General features: G+C 51.3%; 1 protein-coding gene across 3 annotated transcripts; it reads left to right on the top strand.

The window, feature by feature from the left end:
• Window positions 1-275: 275 nt before the first annotated feature.
• On the top strand, window positions 276-16,900 carry P2rx1 (purinergic receptor P2X 1). 3 transcript variants are annotated; one of them, XM_046447057.2, is made up of 13 exons: window positions 276-737; window positions 8,864-9,061; window positions 9,344-9,488; window positions 9,734-9,805; window positions 10,256-10,325; window positions 10,595-10,691; window positions 10,955-11,035; window positions 11,271-11,412; window positions 13,722-13,849; window positions 14,376-14,466; window positions 14,968-15,033; window positions 15,407-15,508; window positions 15,628-16,900. In XM_046447057.2, exons 1-13 carry the CDS (start codon window positions 601-603, stop codon window positions 15,691-15,693), a joined length of 1,395 nt encoding a protein of 464 aa, XP_046303013.1. In that variant the 5' UTR covers window positions 276-600; the 3' UTR covers window positions 15,694-16,900. The 3 variants fall into 3 exon arrangements, with proteins under 3 accessions (XP_046303013.1, XP_058436089.1, XP_046303014.1); XM_058580106.1 differs by lacking the exon at window positions 8,864-9,061 and having other exon boundaries at window positions 282-684; XM_046447058.2 differs by lacking the exon at window positions 8,864-9,061 and having other exon boundaries at window positions 282-737.
• The last annotated feature ends 3,325 nt before the right edge of the window (window positions 16,901-20,225 follow it).

Here is a 20,225-nt window from a genome sequence, read left to right as displayed (position 1 = left end):
CCATAGGCCCCAGTGACCGAGTTGCCCTCCTAGGGGTAGTGTGCAGGTGACATTGTGTGGGGCTGCGGATGGTCTCTGACTTTGAGGGTGTTCTAGTCTGACCCCACCCCAGCTTCCCCCCAGGGTCTGGCCAGATCCTCCAGCTCTGTCCTGACAGGTTCTGGGGGTAGGTTGGGGGAAGTGATAGATTTATCTCTGCTCCTGTGTGACTGGTGGCTGGTGGTTTCCGGCCAACAGCTTCTGTTTCCGGAGGCCCAGCAGGGCCCAGGCGGAGCCATGAGGGGCTGTGGGGCTGGGCCTGGGTGGCCCCATCAGCCCCGCCTCTGTCTATCTTTGGGAATTTATTTGTCACGGGCACTGCTGGCCTGCAGTCCATTGCCTGCCAGGGGCCCAGAGTTGTTCTGAGCACCCAAGGATTCTCCCTCTCAACCCATGCATCTCTCCAGCTGACCTCTGACTCCTGACCTCTGGCCTCACCTACCCTGCTCTGCTCTCTCTAAGGGGGTGAGAAGCCCTCAGGAGCTCTGCCGCTGTAGACGTGGGTGTCCTAACAGCAAAGGTGTGCAGGGGGCTCAGTCCTGAACCCCAACCTGGCCCACCATGGCACGGAGGCTGCAGGATAAGCTGGCTGCCTTTTTCTTCGAGTATGACACCCCCCGAATGGTGCTGGTGCGCAACAAGAAGGTGGGCATTGTCTTCCGGCTGATCCAGCTTGTGGTTTTTATCTACGTCGTTGGGTGAGTCTGGGACCCCTCACCACCACCTTCACGCAGAAGCCCCCAGCCTGGCTCTGTCCTCCCAGATCTGGGATGCTCTCCTTGATGCCAAGGAGCCCTCTTTCTCTCCATCCATCCGGAAGCCCTCCTGGTCAGCCGCTTTGCCGTTTAGTTAGAGGGAAAACGTTGCTAACTCACTGTCAGGATGGGGATGCTGGGGCAAGAGGGGTCACCCTGCCTGGGGCACATGGAGGTTCTGAGGAACTGACTCGGATTTGAGTTCCTTCAAGTGGTGAGTGGCTTTCACGGCCAGGGCTTCTTCTACCTCTGACCTCCCACCAAACCAGACACTACTACTGAGACGGAGGCCATATCCTCTTTCACAGGCCAGAGATGGACAGGCTCTGCTCCCACCTTCCCTGTCTAAATTAGGGTTATCCTAAGATATCTGAGGCCCTGGGAGCAGAGAAACCCTCAAATTCTGAACACCTGGTATCTGAATGGTGGAGGTCAGCTCTGCTCCCGGGGATGGGATGACAGCTCAGCTCCTTTCTGGGCATCTCTGGACTTGTCCTACTGAGCCAAGGGTACAGGGTGGGGCCAGGTGGGATTCCTTCTGTCATCTGACTGGGCTGGGCACCATGCAGAGGCCATTTTCCTAAAGTCAGTCTGGCTGTCCTAGAAGTTAAGACAGGTCTGGCAGGAGCTTGCACATGTGTGCCGCAGGGGCACATATGCCTGTGTCATGTAGATGCACGTGTCCTACCCAGAGCTCTGTGTCCGTGTCCATGTTCCAAGTATCTGGGTGGGTGCCCATGGGTATGTGCCCTGGCTGTGTCTGAGTCTGACTGATGCTTGTCCCCTGTGTATGGTATATCATATCCACTCACATGACTGCAGGGGGTTCCTAGAGCCCCTGGAACCCTGAAGGAGGTACCTCCTGCTGGGGACCTGGGGACCCAGAAGCCCTAGCCTGACTGTGATGTGTGATTCTGAGGGATCTACCCATCCTTCATTTTTGTTGTGGCTCTATACTGCCAAGTGGGGCCCAGGGTGGGTTGACCGGAGGCCCAAACAGTGGTCACATAGTTCTGGTCCCCCCAAAACTTCGGGCATCCCAAATAGTCTCAGACCTGATCAGATGGGGCTGAGGCCAGGACCCCCTGGTGTCTTTTGGCCTCTGCCTCCCTCTTGTTCACAAACCAATTTGACATCTTCGATATTGGTTGAGCTTGCAAGGGAAAGTGAGGACCAGAGAAGAGCCGAGGGGTTTCCAGGTCACACTGCAAGTCAGTAGCAAGGCCAAGCTTAGGACTTAGACCTCCCCCCCCAACCCGGGCTTCTGCTTGCCCTTCTTTCCCAGCATCACAAGGCCGCTGCAGAACTTTCTAATGGGTACTGATGGCAGAGCACCAGGCACGGACAGATCTACAAGCCCACTGTCAGCTTCACTCCTGACCCTCCAGGGAAGAGAAATCACTCCCCAAAGTCCAGCCTGACATTCACCAGAAAAGGCTGGGGGAAGGTCACCCTCACTCTGGCCCGAGGGCTCCCCATTCTGTTTTCAGATCAGGCCCTGTAAGCAGCACCAGGTTCCTCTTGTGGGTTAGGCACAGATTGTCAAAGTTTGAGGGACAGTATATGTACCTGCTGCAGGGTGTGCCCCAGCTGCCATCCAAGCTTGAACAGATACTTTTCAGTGATGAGGATCTCACTACTTCCTTCCTTTGCTATCTTCCCTCTCAGGACAGTCTATTCAGTTTTCAAATAAACATGGTCCTTCTCAGTGTCCGTGGGGCTCACCAGCACAGGGATCTAGCTGGCCCTCAGCTAGAAAGAGGCTAACCAGGATCTGAACCAGGTGCATGGCTCTAAAGACAGTCAAATATCCTGGAAAGGAAGCACCCAAGAGAGGGGCACTGAAACACCCGAGATTGCCCTCCATTCCTGCCTTGCCCCCAAGACCACGCCTCAGCTCTGCTTCGCTTGGGCTGCGGCTCCTGCTGTCTCTGTCGCCCTCATCTGGCCACCTCCCAGTGCTGCACTGACCCTCGCATCCAGGAGGTCCCAGCCGCAGACAGAAGCCCTGATGCAGCCTAGACTTAGTCTTGGCATCTCAGGCCTCAGTTTCCCAACTGTCCCATGGGCAGGAGCTGGAGGGGACGACTCTCTCTTAACTGAGGATGATGAGCTTTGGCTTGAGCACCCTCCCTTTCTGTCTGAGTGCGTGGTCCCATGAGCACTGCAGGACAGACGGAGAGAACACGGGAGGAGACTCAGATCCCCAGGTCCCAGGGGTGGCAAAGCATGGGAGGGGGGTGGGTAGGCACAGACGGAGCTGAACAGGGGACAAACATTGGAGCACAACTCAGATGCAGGAGACCCTGAACCTTAGGGATAGAGTTACTGAGGCAGAGGCAGAGAAGCTGAGCAGCTGAGAACTGGAACAGGTCCACAGGTCTCCACTGGGCATGCTCTTCTAGGAGGTCCAAGCAGGTGGAGGGGACCAGTGGGCTTCAGGGTCTGGAAGGCTGGGCCTCTTTTGGCTTACAGTAAGGTGGTCTCACAGATACTGCTGTTTTCTGAGAGATGAAATTTCTGTCACTGGAGGTATATGGTATCGTTACTATGCAGGTATGTCCTAGGGGCATGCTGGGACATTCCTGTCTAGGGAGGTCTGGCTGGAGGAGGAGAAGGATGCTGGCTGAGGTACACAGGAGGGTCCCCAAGAGGATCTCCCCCTCTTGGGGAGGGGTTCCTAAGAGGCCTCCCCCAGCCATGGACAAAAGGCCTGCGGCTGTAGGCTGGGCAGAGTTGGTCTTGGCTCTCTTTCTGGCCCCTCTGGGCCTCTTCTCACTAGAGTCCTCACTTGTCCCTTGTACCTCTATGCAGAGCTCTTAAAATCAAGTGGTCAGCCGAGCATGGTGGGGCACACCTGTAATCCCAATGGCTTGGGAGCTTGAGGCAGGAGGATCATGAGTTCAAAGCCAGCCTCAACAACTTAGCGAGGCCCTAAGCAACTTAGTGAGACTCTGTCTCAAATAAAAATTTAAAAAGGGTGGGGATGTGGCTCACTGGTTAAGCACACCTGGGTTCCATCCCTAGCACCATAAAAACAAAGCAAGACAAAACAAAACAAAAAACAGGTGTTTAGAGATCACAAAGTGGATCACAGAGTGTACAAAACTGAGAGAAGGACAGATACAAATTATGGTCACAAGGAGTCACACAGGGGCTATTTCTGCAGCATCTTCTCCATTCTGAGTGCTTTGCCAGGGGCCTGAGGCAGGACACAGTGGGGGCAGAGGGAAAGAGAAGAGCTGAGGATAGGTTTGCCAGAACTACTTTAGTTCTCACAAAATAAACTCAAACTGGTATAGAAGGCACGATGATTTGGGTTTTTTTTTTGGGGGGGGTGGGTACAGGGGATTGAACTCAGGGACACTCGACCGCTGAGCCACATCCCCAGTCCTATTTTGTATTTTATTTAGAGACAGGGTCTCACTAAGCACCTCGCTTTTTGCTGAGGCTGGCTTTGAATCTGTGATCCTCCTGTCTCAGCCTCCCGAGCCACTGGGATAGTGTCTGGCAAGGGTGGGGTATTATATAAATTATATAAATAATATATAATTGATATATTATTTATATAATATAATTGAAAGATCATTTGGGACTTCAGGCCTGGATGGACCCTCTATGACAAGAACACAGAGGGGTAAATTCTATGGGGGAAATGAGGAATCCAGTTTGGTCCAATTTTGGTTCTCAAATGATGCTATCCAGGATCTGGCGCTGCTTTCTTCTGAGGAGGCACCGTGCTCAGGCACCATGGAGGCATCAGGCAGGCTCTCTATCCTCATGGTGGCAAAACGGCAGATCCACGCTGACATCCCCACAGGTTAGCTACTCCCAAGGTGCAAGAGCATCTCCTTCCTTCAGGGTTCGGGCAAAAGTCCCAGGTCCAACTCTTAGGGGGGAGGGGGTTGGGACATGTGCCCCTCCAAGAACTGATCATTGTGGTCAAGAAAATGGAATGTCCTGATTGGAGGGGCCTGGTTGTGTGCCCACACTTGGTTCAGGCTCTTCTGTGGGGTAAATAGTTCAGGTTGGGCCAGTTGAATTTTTATTTATTTATTTTTGGTCTCAGGGATTGAACCCAGGGATACTTAACCACTGAGCTAAGACTCCCCAGTAGACAGGGTCTTGCTAAATCACTGAGGCTGGCTTCCAATTCTCTATCCTCCTGCCTCAGCCTCTCAAGTCGCTAGGATTTCAGGCATGGGCCACTGTGCCTGGCTGGGCCAATTGAATTTTTGTGGTTAGTACTTTGTAGCTAGTACTTTGCATTTGGATTGATTTCATATACCATAATATTCCCCTTTAAATTAATTAATTAATTTTAGGTGCTGGGAATCGAACCCAGGTCCTTGCATGTACTAAGCACACAATCCACCACTGAGCTACATCCTCGCTTCATCCCTTTAAGAAATACAATTCTGTGGTTTTAAATATTCATGAAGTTGTGCCTCCAGCACCACTATAATTTCTCTAACATTTCATTCCTCCAAAAAGAAATTCTATACTCCTTTAGTAATCACCCCCCTTTTCCCTTTCTCACAGCCAGCTTTGCCTATTCTGGGCATTTCGCATAAATAGAATCATGACACATGCCCTTTTACGTCTGGTTTCTTTCTCTTACCATAATATTTTCAAGGTTCATCCATGTCGGTTGTAATTTGTGCCTCTGCTGCATTCCTTTTTATGGCTAAATAATATTCCATTGGAGATATCACGTTTTGTTTAACCACTCATCTGGGGACAGATATTTGAATTCTTTCAATTTCTTGGCTCTTATGAAAAATGCTGTCCTACGGGCTGGGGATGTGGCTCAAGCGGTAGTGCGCTCGCCTGGCATGCGTGCAGCCCGGGTTCGATCCTCAGCACCACATACAAACAAAGATGTTGTGTCCGCCGAAAACTAAAAATAAATAAATAAATATTAAAATTCTCTATCTCTCTCCCTCTCTGTTTAAAAAAGAAAAAAGAAAAATGCTGTCCTAAATATTTGGGTATTAGTGTTAACATGGATTTTTTTTGGGGGGGGTACTGGGGATTGAATCCAGGGACACTTTACCACTGAACCAAACCCCCAGCCCTTTTATCTTTTATTTTGAGACAGGTCTCACTAAGTTGCTGAGGCTAGCCTCAAACTTACGATCCTCCTATCTCAGCCTCTCCAGTCTATGGGATTACAGGTGTGAGCCCTTGTGACAGGCTGGATATATGTTTTTATTTCTCCTGGGTAGGTACCTACTAGTGGGATTGTGTCAAATGGAATCGGTGTGTAACTTTTAGAGTCACTGAAGGACTGTTTTGCAAAGGGTCCAGTTGCAGGTGAGGTACCTGTGAGATGTCTGGGGAGGGGAGTCACCAATCGACTGGAGCCTTGACTTGTACATAGGCTTCTTGAGTATACGATTTTTATTTTGTTCACTTGCCTATTTTTGCCTAGACAGTACTTGGCGCACGATATGGACTCGAAACATAAATGTTTGTTGAACGACTAAATGGATGTGCAGAACTGAATCTTGGGGTGAGCAGAGATCTGGAGACAGGAATCTGGGGACAACAAAATTCCAGGTGTCACGTGTCTTTGACAGCTCACACAGGGCTCTCCCACAACTGAGAATGGAAGCCAGGGAAAGAGTATGGCTGCACAGGGAAAGGAAACGAGTGAAGGAGGACCAGAGACAGTGGGAATAAGAGATTTTAGTTTTTTAAAAATATTTTATTAGTTGTTAATAGATCTTTATTTATTTATATGTGGTGCTGAGGATCGAACCCAGTGCCTCACACATTAGCATGTAAGGTAAGCACCCTACCACTGAGCTATACTCCCAGTCTGAGATTTTAGTTTTAATGAGTCTCTGCTGTGCCAGACCCAAAGCTCATTTCCTTAATGAGAACTCACAGAAACTTCCCCCAATTACCTACATGCCTTTGCTTCAGGGGCCCACCCCAGGACTGAGTACATGGCTTCGCTAAATATTTGTTGAATGAACAGCATCTTTGAGGTAGTGCCATCACCTCTGTTTTATGGAGAAAATCAGGACTCAGAGAAGTTTAGTCTGTAGGCTGAAGCAACACAGCTGATAAAAGGCAGGGTTTCTATGGGAATCCGAGTCAATCGCCATTTCCTCTTCTACCAAAAGAAAAGCTGGAGAAGAGAGCCCCCAGAGAGGTGGAAAAATTGGAAAAGATTATTTCTGGAAGGGAAGGAACTTCTGAAGGTGCCAGTGTCTTTGGTTTCAGACCTCCTTGGTGGCCTTCTCAGGGTGGTGACCATAGGCCAGGTCAAGGCATGGTTGTGGAGGGGCAGGGCTGGCGCCATGGTCATTCTATTATTACCAGAACTGAGGTCATTAATGCCAGAGTTGACTTTTTCTTTTGACCCTCAAGACCAGCAGCCCTAGGGGCAGACAGAGGAAACTCTGCTTTCGTTGCATCTTGCAACCTGGCCCGGCTCCCGGGAGTCGCATTGGTGCCAGTGTGGCTCAGTGGAGGGAAGCAGAGCCCGGGAGCTGCCTCCTGCCTGGCCTCTGAATTTAGGGAGGGGCACTTCCCCAGGCCTCAGTTTCCCCATCTACCATGTGGGGAGCTGGTATTGGGCAAAAAGAGAAATACCGTTGGGATGTTGGGATGGGGCTCCCAGAGGGAAGCCAGTGACTTTCCTGCAGGAGGGCTTAAAATAGGGAGCAGCTCCCCCATCCTCCACAACAGCTCCTTCAAGTTTGGGTGCAGAGCCAGAGGCCTTCCTAGGGGAAGGCTGAAGGAGGGTGGGTGGGTGACGTCCCTTCTTCCTGATGCTGCTGGAGGCAGTGTTCCGGCTCAGGACGCTATTGGAGGGCCTTTGTCATGCCTCACCTGATGCAGTCTGAGACCTGCAGGGGGCAGCAGTGACCACGCTTAGGCTTGGCCAGGAGTGGAGTGGGGGATGTCGGGGAGAAGCTTGGTGCTGATGCAGGCTGGGAGAGGGATTTGGAGAAGGAAGGGTGCATTGTGTGGGGACAGGAGGGACCTTGGTGAGCTGCCTCACTGGAACTGAGAGCCCTGGAGGTTCTGTCATCAGGCTTGAACTCTGGGGAACAGGACGGGGGAGTAGAGGGCCTGAGCTTGCTTGACAGAGGTGAGCTTGACAGGTGAGGGACGGAGGAGACATAACACATCTACCTCCAGGTGGATGCAGGTTTTCTTGGAAGTACACAGCTACGTACTCTAACGGGTCTCTCTCAGACGCATGCACACATCCACACAGTACCCTCACTCCTGGAAAGAAGCATTATCCAGAAACCAAACTCAACCTGGTTTACATAAAGGCAGGGAACTGATCAGCTTATGCAACTGAACAGACCTTAAGTAGATTTTTCCAAGTGTGCTTCAGGCCTGCTGGATCCAGGTCTAAAACAACATTGTCAGGAATCTGTCCCTTTTCAATTCCTGTCTTAGCCTTCCTCAAAGGTGGCTTCATTTTCAAGGTTGCTCTTTCTTTGAAGCAGCCAAGATGTCTTTGAGGTTTTGATCTTGCTTCCACCCTGCTTAGTCCCCGGGCAGAGAGGGTATTTCTTTCCCAATAATTCTCCCCCTGAATCCTGGCTTCATTGCTGATACTCCCCTGGTCACATGCCATCCATCACTGCTGCCAGGGAGATGAAATATTGATTGGTGAGTGTTGGCCATGTGCCCACCCCTGGGGCTCGGAGGGAGGTCAGCTTCACCCAACCTCTCAGACTAACAGTGTCAGCACAAAGGGACAGTGGTTCTCAATTTTGGGAATGGAAGGCCAGAACCTCTCCCAAAAAAACCAGGAGACCTCCAGACTGAGCCATAAGGGCGAGGCTAGGGGGCTGGATTCTTTAAGTCCTTCAAAGGGTCATGTCCCCATGCCCACTGTTCCCCCTCCCAGGGGATCCCAGCCTGGCTGAGATGATGATGATGATGATGATGATGATGACGACAACGACAAATAATAATAATAATAATAATAATAATATCTATATAGCTTTTATTCTGTAGCAGTCCCCAGTGTTTTTTATGCATTGACTCATCTAACACAAATTACAAGCACTATTATTATTCCCGTTTTGCAGAGGAGGAAGGGGAGGCACAGGAGGACTGGATAGCTTACCCCAAATCACACAGCCAATGAGGAGTGGAGCTGGGGTTCAAATCCAGGCCACTGGACACCAGTGGCCAGACTCAGAGCCATCATGCTGTGTCAGGCACAGCACAGGAAAGGAGGGGCATTCTGGGACAGAGGATTGGAGGTCCCAAGGGCTGGCCCACAGGTACACCCTGCTCCTGGAATCTGGAAGGTCTCCTCCCTGGGATGCTCTGAAAAGATGGTGGAACTTCAGGCTCGGGCCAGCAGGGGATGGCAGGTGGGCTGTTCTGCCTCCGGTCCAAGAGCTTCTGAAGCAGAGAGTGGATCAGAGAGGCATCTGGGGAGGGCAAACAGAAAGCCATGACACATCCAGCAGGTGCCAGAAAGGAGAGAAGCCCACAGAGCTGCTGCCATCCTTGGCCCACCCAGCTGTGCCCAGGACCATAAGTCCCCTGTGTCCCTGCAGGTGGGTATTTGTGTACGAGAAGGGCTACCAGACCTCAGGGGGCCTCATCAGCAGTGTGTCTGTGAAGCTCAAAGGCCTGGCCGTGACTGAGCTCCAGAGCAAACTCCAGGTCTGGGACCAGGCCGACTACGTCTTCCCAGCACAGGTGAGCCACCTCGGGGCCACACCTTCCACCCTCAGGGCCTGACTTGGTGGGCTCTGTCCCTCTCATGGAACCAGCCCAGCTCCTTCCTCTCCCTAGGCCTCAGTTTCCTGAACTATGAGCCTGGTACTATCACCCCATGTGACATAATGGGGCGTGGAGGCTGCTGGGCTCCAGGGGCATATAGGGGCCGTGTTTGGGTTCTAGGAGCTATTGTGCCAGATCCCAGCCCTGTTCTTCATTTCCAGGGGGACAACTCCTTCGTGGTCATGACCAATTTCATCATGACCCCCCAGCAGGCTCAAAACTACTGTGCAGAGGTGAGGATTTCTGCTTGCCCCCTTCTTGGATCCCCCACAAAGGAAAATAACATGGAAGAGGAGTCCCCTTGGGCACTGGAGATGACATGGGACAGACTTCCTTTAGTCACCCAATGGTAGAATGTCAGGCATAGATAGAGTCACACAAAGTAGCCATCCACCATTGGCAGTGCCAAGCCTTCCACCTGGCTTTGTGCCCAGCAGGATGCCATGTCTGAGTACCACCTCCTTTCCCCCACACCCTCTCCACCCCTTGCCAGCTCACATCAGTGATAGGCAGCTGGGCATGGACCCGGAGTGGTGGGGACTGGGAGAAAGAGGCTGTGAGCGCGGGTCACCCCCAAGATTCTGAGAGTCCACCCATGCCTGCCAAAGGCCCCAGGGATGGGAGGGGTTCTTCTCAGGACCATACCCCAGAGGCCTAGGCCCAGCAGCTTTCTCTTCTCCCAGAACCCCGAAGGGGGCACGTGTAAGAACAATAGTGGCTGTACCCCAGGGAAGGCAAAGAGGAAGGCCCAAGGTAAGCTCAGCCTCTTCTTAGTACCTCTGTGGGCCCCTCTCCAGGGCCTGTGCCCTCCAGCCCGCTTCTCTCCACACCCTGCCCATGTCTTGCTCTCTCTCTCCTGTCATCCTGGCCTGGCTGCCTGCCCCAGACCCAGCCCTATTTCTGTCCTCATAGTCCTCTTTGTCAGTGTCCCATCACAGGGAGCTCCCGTGGGAGGGACCTGAGAGGCCTCCTCTACACCCGTAGCTTGGAGTGGGCACCAAGGGGCTCCTCCCTCACCCTAGGCATCCGCACGGGCAAGTGTGTGGCCTTCAACAGCACTGTGCAGACGTGTGAGATCTTTGGCTGGTGCCCCGTGGAGGTGGATGACAACATCCCAAGGTAACCAATGCCCTGTCTTTCCAGGGACTTGGGGGCAGGGTCCCAGCCCAGATGCAGGGGCAACTGCATCTGGAATGGATTTGGTCAGCATTCTTTTGACCCTGTCCTGACCACATCCATGTGACTCGGGCCAAAGCCCCCCCTCCCAGCCCCGCCCCACCTATGCCAGGCTGTGGGAGCAGCTGGGTGTCCTCCGTCCCCAGCCCTGGGGTCGTGCGGGGCACTCCTGGGGAGGGGCGGTGTGTGAGTGCAGTCTCCCCCAGCCCTGCCCTTCTCCGAGAGGCCGAGAACTTCACCCTCTTCATCAAGAACAGCATCAGCTTTCCACGCTTCCAGGTCAAGAGGTGCGTGGGAAACGTGGGCAGCGCTCAGGCGGCTCCTCGGGCTCTTGGGATGCTTTCAGCTGTCCCCCTCCATTGTGGCTGCTTTGGTTCTAGAGGGGGAAGCCTGGGTTGGGGTTCCTGGGATGGTTAGCAGAAGGGGCATTCTGAAGCCCTGGAGGGTTTCCAGAGCTACAGGGCAGGGTGGCCACCCTCCCAGCTGGCACATGGCTGCTACCAGTGCCCTTTGCCCCCGTAGGAACAACCTAGTGGAGGAGGTCAATGCCAGCTACATGAAGACCTGCCTCTACGACAAGAAGCTGCACCCTCTGTGCCCTTTATTCAACCTCAGCTACATAGTGCAGGAGTCCGGCCAGGATTTCAGTAGGCTGGCTGTCAAGGTATGGCAGGGGGTGCCAGGCAGAGGGGAGCACTGGCTCAGGGCAGAGTAAAGGTTTTTCAGGGTCAGTTCATCTTCCTAATCCTCCCTGGTATAGGCCCAGTATATGTATGAGTCTGTCCCCTAATACTGGGCCCCTGATGATCAGGCCTGTGTCCTCAGCAGGGCTTGGCCTAGACACGGCTCAGAAGAGGTGCCCAGAATAAAGAGATGTGGGCAGACATCACCTGGATGTTTGCTGATGTCCTGCTATTATTTTATTCTGCAGGGTTCAGGGAATGGATCCCAGTGCCTTGTGCATGCTAGGCAAGCACTCTAAAAGAGCCATACCTGCAGGGTCCTGCTATTTTTAAAATTTTAGGTAAAAAGTAGAATGAATTCCATAGCCCATGACTTTAAGAAATCTGTGTCCCGTGATACTCACAGTCCCCTGGTATTCTGAGAGAAGCAGTCTCTTATAATAGACATGGACCTGGGAGACTGGGTTCAAATCCCAGCTTTGCTCCTTAGTAGGCGGTGTGATCTCCAATGAGTGTCTTAACTTCAGTGAGCCTGGGTTTCAGCACCTGTCACGTGAGGACTCTAATAGTGCCAGTCTCCTGGGGTTGTCTCGAGTGCAAACCTGGGCCAGCCCTTCAGCACTGCCTGGCACCTGGTGAGCCTACGTCCTGTTCTCAGGTGCTCCTTAGTATTCCTGCAGTTGCCTATTTAGGAATGGAAATCTGTCCATTTTCTGTGATGTAACCATAGAACCCCACTCATGACATGCTTGACTTCAGCAGAGGTCGGGCAAACTTTTTCTTTCAAGAGCCCTTTAGTAAATATTGTCAGTTTTGCAGGCTGCATGGCCTCTGGGTCAGCTAACCAGGTCAGCTACTGTAGGGCAGAAGCACAGCGGATACTACACTAACAATGGGCGTGGTCAGATTCCACCCACAGGCCACTGGAGTTTACAATTTTTTTTTTTTTTTTTTTGGTATTGGGGATTGAACTCAGGGGCACTCAACCACTGAGCCACATCCCCAGCCCTCTTTTGTATTTTATTTAGAGACAGGATCTCCCTGAGTTCCTTAGCGCCTGGCTGTTGCTGAGGCTGGCTTTCAATTCTTGAGCCTTCTGTCTCAGCCTGCTGAGCTGCTGGGGTTACAGGCATGCGCTGCCGTGCCTGGCTGGAGTTTATATTTAAGCAACACAAATGACCTAAAAACTGAACTTGAGCCAGCGCTGAAGCGCTGCCTGTAGTCAATGTCCATGGACCCTCAGGCAGGAGAATCATAAGTTCAAGTCTAGCTTTCAGCAACTTAGCAAGATCCTGTCTCAAGGTTAAAAAAATAAAAAGGGCTGGGGTGTAGCTCAGTAGGGGACGGCCCCTGGGTTCAATCCCCTGTACCAAAAGCAAAATAGAATGAAACTCTTCCTTATTCCTAAAAATCTCCCCATTGGAAATTTGTCAGTTGCAGCCTCCTGCCATATTGCTCAGCTCCCGGCCCCCTCTTCTCTGTCCCTCCTGACTCTTGTCCTGTTGCCCAGCTTATTCCTTGCCTGGCCCAGAAGAGCTTCACTTTCTCAAGTTTTCTCTTTCCACAGATTCACTCTTTAATTCACTTTAATTCGTAACTATTTGCTTGCCTCCCATTTCATGACGAGTGCTGGAAACTCAGAAGTCAGTGACAAATGCCCAGGCAGCTCCATCCTCTTGGACCTTATAGTCTTGGAGGAGAGGGGTTAATAATGATCAAAGGAAATAAACAAATGATTACAATGTGTCAAAGTTTCCAAAAGCCAACCCAAAGAGTACAGCAGGAAGGAATGACAATGGACATATTGGTGTGGTGGTCAGGGATGCTGTCAGGCAAGTGACCAAAGGATGAGCAGAATCCAGCCTTAAGGAAAACTGGAAGCATAGCATATGCAAAGGCCCTAAGGTAGGAAGAACTTGATATATTCTAGAAATGATCAGAAAGCTAGAGTGTGAAATGTGATGAGTAGGAGGTGACGCTAGAGAGGGTGACAGGACCTTCACCCCAAAGCAGCACCCCACTGTCTTTTCTCCAGTCAAAAATGTTTCTTCAGGGGCCGGGGTTGTGGCTCAGTGGTAGAACACTCGCCTAGCATGTGCGAGACGCTGAGTTCCATCCTCAGCACCACATAAAAATAAATAAATAAAGTTACTGTGTCCATCTACAACTAAAAGAAAAATATTTAAAAAAATGTTTCTTCATGGAGTAAATGTAGGCACCAGCTCTAAGACAGACAATTTCTTGGTCCTGAAATTCCAGATCTTAAACACTTATGTTCGTTCCTTCACAGGGTGGGGTGGTCGGCATCACCATCGACTGGGACTGTGACCTGGACTGGCACATACGACACTGCAAACCCATCTATGAGTTCCACGGGCTATATGGGGAGAAAAAACTGTCTGAAGGCTTCAACTTCAGGTGCCTGCCAGGACCACATCTTTCCTTAGGGTCCTCCTGGCTTTTCTATTCCCAGAATCCCATGGGGCTGAACAAGGGTTCCCAGAGGGCAGCAGAGGATGGCTCCCATCCTGTGGGGGTGGCCAACCAGGAAGCCAGCAGGGAAAAAGATCTTTTTTTAAATATTTTTTTAGTTGTCAATGGACCTTTATTTATTTATTTATATATGGTGCTGAGAATTGAACCCAGTGCCTCACACACGCTAGGCAAGTGCTCTACCACTGAGCCACAACCCCAGCCCAGGGAGCAAGATCTTGAAGGCCTGAGTCCCCTGCCCTTTGGTCTGAGTCCCTTCGAGGCCTGGGGAAATCACTGGCAGCAGGAGTTAGGGCAGAGGCTGAGTGTGGCATTGCTAGAATGTGGCTTGTGAGTCTCCCTTTGTGAAATGTTGTGGAGATGGACCTCTGTGGACTATGGTGTCCCTGAAGCTCTGACACCCAAGACGATTTTCCATCACCTTCTCTTGCTACCTCGCCCCCTCCCCAAGGTTTGCCAGGCACTACGTAGAGAATGGGACCAACCGCCGTCACCTCTTCAAGGTGTTTGGGATTCGCTTTGACATCCTAGTGGATGGCAAGGTGAGTGTCCTGTATGAGGGGATGGCCACTGAGACACATCTTGCCCTTTGGGTATCTGTAGTTATGGATGATAAGAAGTTGGACAGGACAGGATCTGTTCAGCAGGTCTATTTCTAATGACAGGTGGGGCATGGGTGGTGTCCAGGCAGACAGTAACCATGCCTCCCTCATAATGTCCCTGGGTTCAGGGGGGCAGAATCTAGGGCAAACACAGGTCTGAGGGCTGGCAATGTAGCTCAGAAGTAGAGTGCTTGCCCTGCATGTGTGAGGCCCTGGGTTCCATTCACAGCACCAGAAACAATGAAACAAAACCAAAAAAATCTTGGGTCTACTGACCAGCAGCTGGTTCCCCATGATGAATCAGATCCCTGGGCACCAGGCAGAGTGGACATGTCATGATTGAGAAGAGAGGGCCGGGAAGACCCTTGTCCCAAGCCTGGCCTTTTCCAGCTGAGTGCCTTCTGACAGTTAACCCTTCTTTGCCCTGGGCCCTACCACCAGGCCAGGAAGTTTGACATCATCCCTACAATGACCACCATTGGCTCTGGGATTGGCATCTTCGGGGTGGTAAGTGTTGGGATCACTGGGTCACTGTGCTGGGGTCTGCCCCCACCCCCTTCTGTATCTCAGTAGCAGTAGCAAGTCCCTCATCCTCAAACTTGACTGTAATTGTCCATCCTTATTGAGCAAGCTGTCCACCATATCACCCACAGTATATTTGAGGACATCAAGGCCTAGCTGGGGTAGGATAGAGGTAGGATGGGGCTTTCTTGGTTCCCTGAAGGTCCCGAGGTGCCCTACCAGGAAACTGAGGTCTAGAATGCAGGATTCAGCCAGGGCCCTTAGTGACAAGGACAGCAGTGAGATGTGGGAAGTCCTGAACCTTCCTCCAGGTTCTGTATCTGTTTCCTTTGTTCCTTTTGCCACTCCCTGCCCTTAGGCCACCGTTCTCTGTGATCTGTTGCTACTTCACATCCTGCCCAAGAGGCACTACTACAAGCAGAAGAAGTTCAAGTATGCTGAGGACATGGGGCCAAAGGCGGTAAGAGAACTCCTTCAATTGGGCCCTTCAAAGACCTCAGGCCTGTGTGTCTGTGCTGGGTGGGGGTTAGGGGGCAGCAACTTCTGGGGCTGACCTGTATCCCCTCAATGCATATATAGGGCGAGCATGACCCAGCAGCCACCAGCTCCACCTTGGGCCTGCAGGAGAACATGAGGACCTCCTGACCCTGAGCCCTTGACTCCTGACTGGATGCAGCACTTGGCCTTGGGCTGGGGCCCTGGTGGGTCCCAGCCAAGGGCAGAAGGGTCTCCCATGCAGTGTCCTACCCTCTTAGCCAAACAGATACCATTTACCAGCAGCTTAGGATAGACCTGTGCAGTTTAGGACTCTGGCTCCAACTCTGTACCCCCCACCCCAAGAAAGCCCCACTGCAGTCTCAGTCATTCCTGGTCGAAAAAGCCTGGGGATCCTCACACATTGGTACCCCAGCTTTGTGCTTATCTCTTGGGGCCCTCATTGTCCATCTTTCTGCCTCAATTTCTCTAGATCTGTGTCCTCCAATATGGCAGTCACTAGCCACAGGTGACTATTTAACTTTAAATGAATTAAAATTCAATAAAATAAAAAAATTCAATTCCTCAATGGAACGAGTCACATTTCGACTGCTTGGTAGACACACGTGGCCAGTGACTGCCATGTTGGACAGTGCTTGTCACTGATGAAAGTTCTGTCAGACAGGTGTGCTCCAGCCCTATTTCTGCCTGGCCTCAGATTTCCTGGGGAGAATATTGACAATGCAGGTGCCTGGGTCCACCCCAGACTTCCTGAACCAGAAACCCCCATGCTGGCCACAATGATCTGTGTTGATAGCAAGAATCAAGGACATTTTGGGACCTACATTTAAGAAATGCTGTCTTAGCATTTTTTGACTCCGAGCTCTTGATTGGGACGGGGTCTGCACCAACTGGCAGGTATGGACACTGAGCAGGGTTTCAGATACCCTCAGCAAGTGTGTAGTGTGTTCACGTGCCACACAGTGATTCACGCACACACCCCCGTGTGCATGCACACCTACCTACATGTACACGGCCCTCATGTACACACCACCCACATGCACACAGCCCTGTGTTTGAACAGCTTGGGGCCCTGCAAACACAACCATCTGACACACCTACACCCTCAAGCAGAGACACATGATCCATGCTGTGTCACCTCCATGGGGAAATGCTTCTTCCCTAGTGTGTCAGGCTAGGACATCCCTTCTAGCCACAAATCCTTACTCAGCTACCTCAGGCTGGAATGGGAGCCTAAGCCGAATCCTGGGCTCCTTGCCCACGGCCAACTCCAGCTCCCACGGCCTCCCTGGCTCTGTCAGAACACAAGGTCTGGGAAAAGTGAGGGGTGGAGTACAATAAAAGGAATGAGGACGAATTTCTGCCGTCTTTGCCTTCTTTCCAGACCGCTCTGAAATTCAGTGTGCCCATCTGTGGGATGCAAGGCTGTGCTGAGCAATCATGGAAGCCCCTGTGGGTCTGCCAGTGGGTAGTGGTGAGCTGACTCCCATGTCCTGAGCCTAACAGGGTCAGCTCACATCTGTCCATGGGCCACTATCCTGGCACAGCCCCAAACCCTGCAACTCTTCCTAACCCACCACAAGCTCCTCCCACGGCTTCTGTGAAAGGCCTAGCACTGGGATAAGTAGAAAACCCCAGGAGTGGCCTCATGAAATGGGGGATGAAGAAGGGGATGGCTACCTAGGGAACCCCAAAGAGGGAGGGAAGGCCTTGACTGTAAACAAAGTGGAAGGATCCCCAGGGGCCCTGCTGTGGACCCTCCAGGTCCTGACTCACAGCCAGGTAGAGTCTCAAAGCATCCACACCATCTTGCTGGGTCTAGCCTTCTACAGCCCAGAGATCTCCTGCTATCCAATATGGGACTTCCTGCAATGATGGACACATTCTACCATAGTGAGTCCACTATGGTAGCCACTGGCCCCAGATGGTCACTGAACACCTAAAATGTGGCCAGTGCAACCCTGGGGGCAGTCTTTACTTTGTTATTATTTTTTCTTGTGATACTGGGGATTAAATCCAGGAGTGCTCTACCACTGAGCTCCATCCCCAGCCCTTTTAAGATATTTTTAAAATTTTTGAGATAGGGTCTCACTGAGTTGTTGAGGCTGGCCTCAAATTTTCATCCTCCTTCTCAGTCTCCTGAGTTGCTAAGATTATAGGCCAATGCCACCTCATCTGGCTATTTTTATTTCACCTAAATAACCACACATGGCTAGTGGCTACCAATTTGGACAGCCCCTCCCCTCTCCCTTGGACCCTTGGCCTTCTGCCCTCTTCCCCAGTCAAGAACCATGACGCAGATCTTACAGGACTGGAACTCCTTCTTCCACCCTCCCTTTCTTCTCCTCCCTATCTGCTTTTGTACCTCCTGCTCCCTTCCCTCCTGAATGAGCAGAAAAGGGCTCCTCCTCTGCATCCAGCCTTCTACCAGCCCAGAGATCTCCTGGCAAAAGCCGCCTCCTCCCTATACCATCTCTGGATTTGTTCCCCTCTTCTCCCTCCTCCAGGCCCTCACTCCCTGCAGATCTGCCCACTCTCCCTTTACTACCACCTTCTCAGAAAGACTAGATGGCACTTCCCTCTGCAATTGGCCTCCACCCCCACCACTTCTCGATGCCCTTGCCAAGGTTACTAGCAGCATCCTTGTTGCCAAATCCAAGCAGACACTTGGCCTGTCGGCATCTGATGCTATGGCCCAAGTCCTCTTTGTCTAAAGATTCCCTCCACAGCTCCTTGGATCCACCCTGTCCTGATTTCCCAAGCAGCCTGATGTTCAGGGCTTCAAATGCAGCTCTGCCAGAGCTCACTAGGTGTCCTTGGGCCAGTTGCTTAACTCTCCAAGTCTCTTCTGTGATTCAGGGATAATAATAGCCTCTGCTAGGGTAGGGGTAAGAGAGACTCTGTGCTAGGCACAGAGCAGGTTCCTGGCTCTGTATCACAGAGCCTGGCATACAGTAGTGCTCTTTCCCTCGATTTATCCACCCATTGGATACTGGAGCCAGTAAGTTGTCCCTGGATATATATTTTCCTTACGGTGATACAAATCTGGATTTTTGGTTGGGCATGTGGCCACCATTAGTAGGTGGCATTCATGTAAGTTGCATTTCCGGTTCGGTCTCTTTGCAACTGGGTCTGGTCATGTGATTAAGTTCAAAGTAATGAGGTAGATGGGGAAGTGTCATATGACAACTTCTGGGAAATTTCCTTCAAAGAGAATTGGTGCAGAACCTTTCCGTTCTTCGTCCTTTCTTCCATCTCACTACCTGGAATATGTATGTGATAGCTGGAGCCCTATTCTGAGCCATGAGGACAAAAGCCACTCTTAGAGATTGCGGAGCAGTGAGTGGAGAAAGCCACACCTGGGAGGGCTTTGTGGAAGTGAGCTGCCTTATCAGCCCGGGCCTGTCTTCTCTGAGGCTTATGTGTTTGGATTTGTTACTTAGGTCAGAATTCTGATTCTACCTAGTACAGAATTCTTTCCCCCTTAAAAGCAAGTGATTTGTCCTTCGTGCTTGATTTATTTGTGCTTGTGATATTTTTCCCATGGCTCTATTAACAATTTCGGGTCCTTTCTGAGGACTCTCAAACCTGTCTCTTTGAGGGACCAGAGGTATAGCTCAGTGGTAGTTTGCCTAGCACAAGTGAGATCCTAGGTTTGATCATCCCCAGCATCCATAAAAAAAAAAAAAAAAAAAAAAAAACAACCCCAAAAGGTGTCTCTTTGGCTCAGTCCTCTTTCCTGAACTTGTGCCCCATATTTCCATTCCCTAATTGCCGTATCCAATTAGTTGCTCATTCATCAAACATCTATTGAGCACCCTTGAGTGTTTCAAATTGTGCTGAATTTATTAGGCACAACCCATTCCCTCAAGAAGCTCCCGGTTCAGATAGGCAACAAGCAGGCAAACAGGAGGGTACAATAAAGTTCCTAAGAAGGGATGCTAACCAAGCTGGGCAGTGAAGAGGTCATGGGGAAGGTGTCCTGTCAGAAGGGGCATTGAACTGAGCTCAGAAAGAGCTTAAGCAAGCAGCTGGTTAGGAGTGTGGTTATAGAGGGCTTGACTGGAACTATTCTCAGGGTAATGGCCAGCTATGGAAGATTCCTCAGGTGGAGCTGACTGGTTAAACTTGTACTTCAGAATGACTGTTCTGCTGCCAGGTGAAGAAAGGCAAGTGGGGACTGAGTCTGGATGGTGGTGGGAAACCAGCAAGGTTGATGCTGCAGTAATCAGGTGGAAGACAGTGGTAGTGGCCTGAGCCAAGGGAGGGGAAGAAGGGTGGAGAGAAATGGGCAGATTCCAGGGATTATACATTTAAGATTCCAAGCTGATGCTATACTGGTTGGGTCAGGAAACAAGCTGTAAGTGACTGGCAGGTTCCTGGCTCCAGTTTGAGACAGGGAAACAAGAAGCCAGGTTTGGGGTAATGATATGGAGTTCTGAAGCAAGTAGTGCTGTGGGGATTCACTAGTGACAAACTTAGCAGCACTGAACCAAGAGTTGGTGAGCTCCCCGGGGAAGAGGTGAGGGGTTGAGTCCCCAGGTATAACCATTGGAAAGGTCACCTGGTCCTGTTGGGTTCCCTTCATCTGGAAAAGGACTCTGCTGTCTGTTTACAGAGTCCTTTTCCAAACAAGAATCCCACTTGGACCCTAGCACTCTTTACTAAACTTCCTTCTGGCC

Source organism: Marmota monax, unplaced genomic scaffold, assembly GCF_021218885.2.
Source record: "Marmota monax isolate L192 unplaced genomic scaffold, Marmota_monax_Labrador192_F-V1.1 WCK01_AAM20220418_F8-fsc00472, whole genome shotgun sequence".
In the NCBI taxonomy this organism is placed as follows: domain Eukaryota; kingdom Metazoa; phylum Chordata; class Mammalia; order Rodentia; family Sciuridae; genus Marmota; species Marmota monax.
The sequence above is the reverse complement of the archived record's forward strand: the minus strand, read 5'-3'. Positions and strand labels throughout refer to the sequence as shown.

Excerpts from the sequence above, each read along its gene's own strand:
- P2rx1 (XM_046447057.2), top strand. The coding sequence starts at position 601 with ATGGCACGGAGGCTGCAGGATAAGCTGGCTGCCTTTTTCTTCGAGTAT. Across the intron at positions 738-8,863 it reads GTTTTTATCTACGTCGTTGG|AGGAGGAAGGGGAGGCACAG; the intron begins GTGAGTCTGGGA and ends CCCGTTTTGCAG. Across the intron at positions 9,806-10,255 it reads CTCAAAACTACTGTGCAGAG|AACCCCGAAGGGGGCACGTG; the intron begins GTGAGGATTTCT and ends CTCTTCTCCCAG.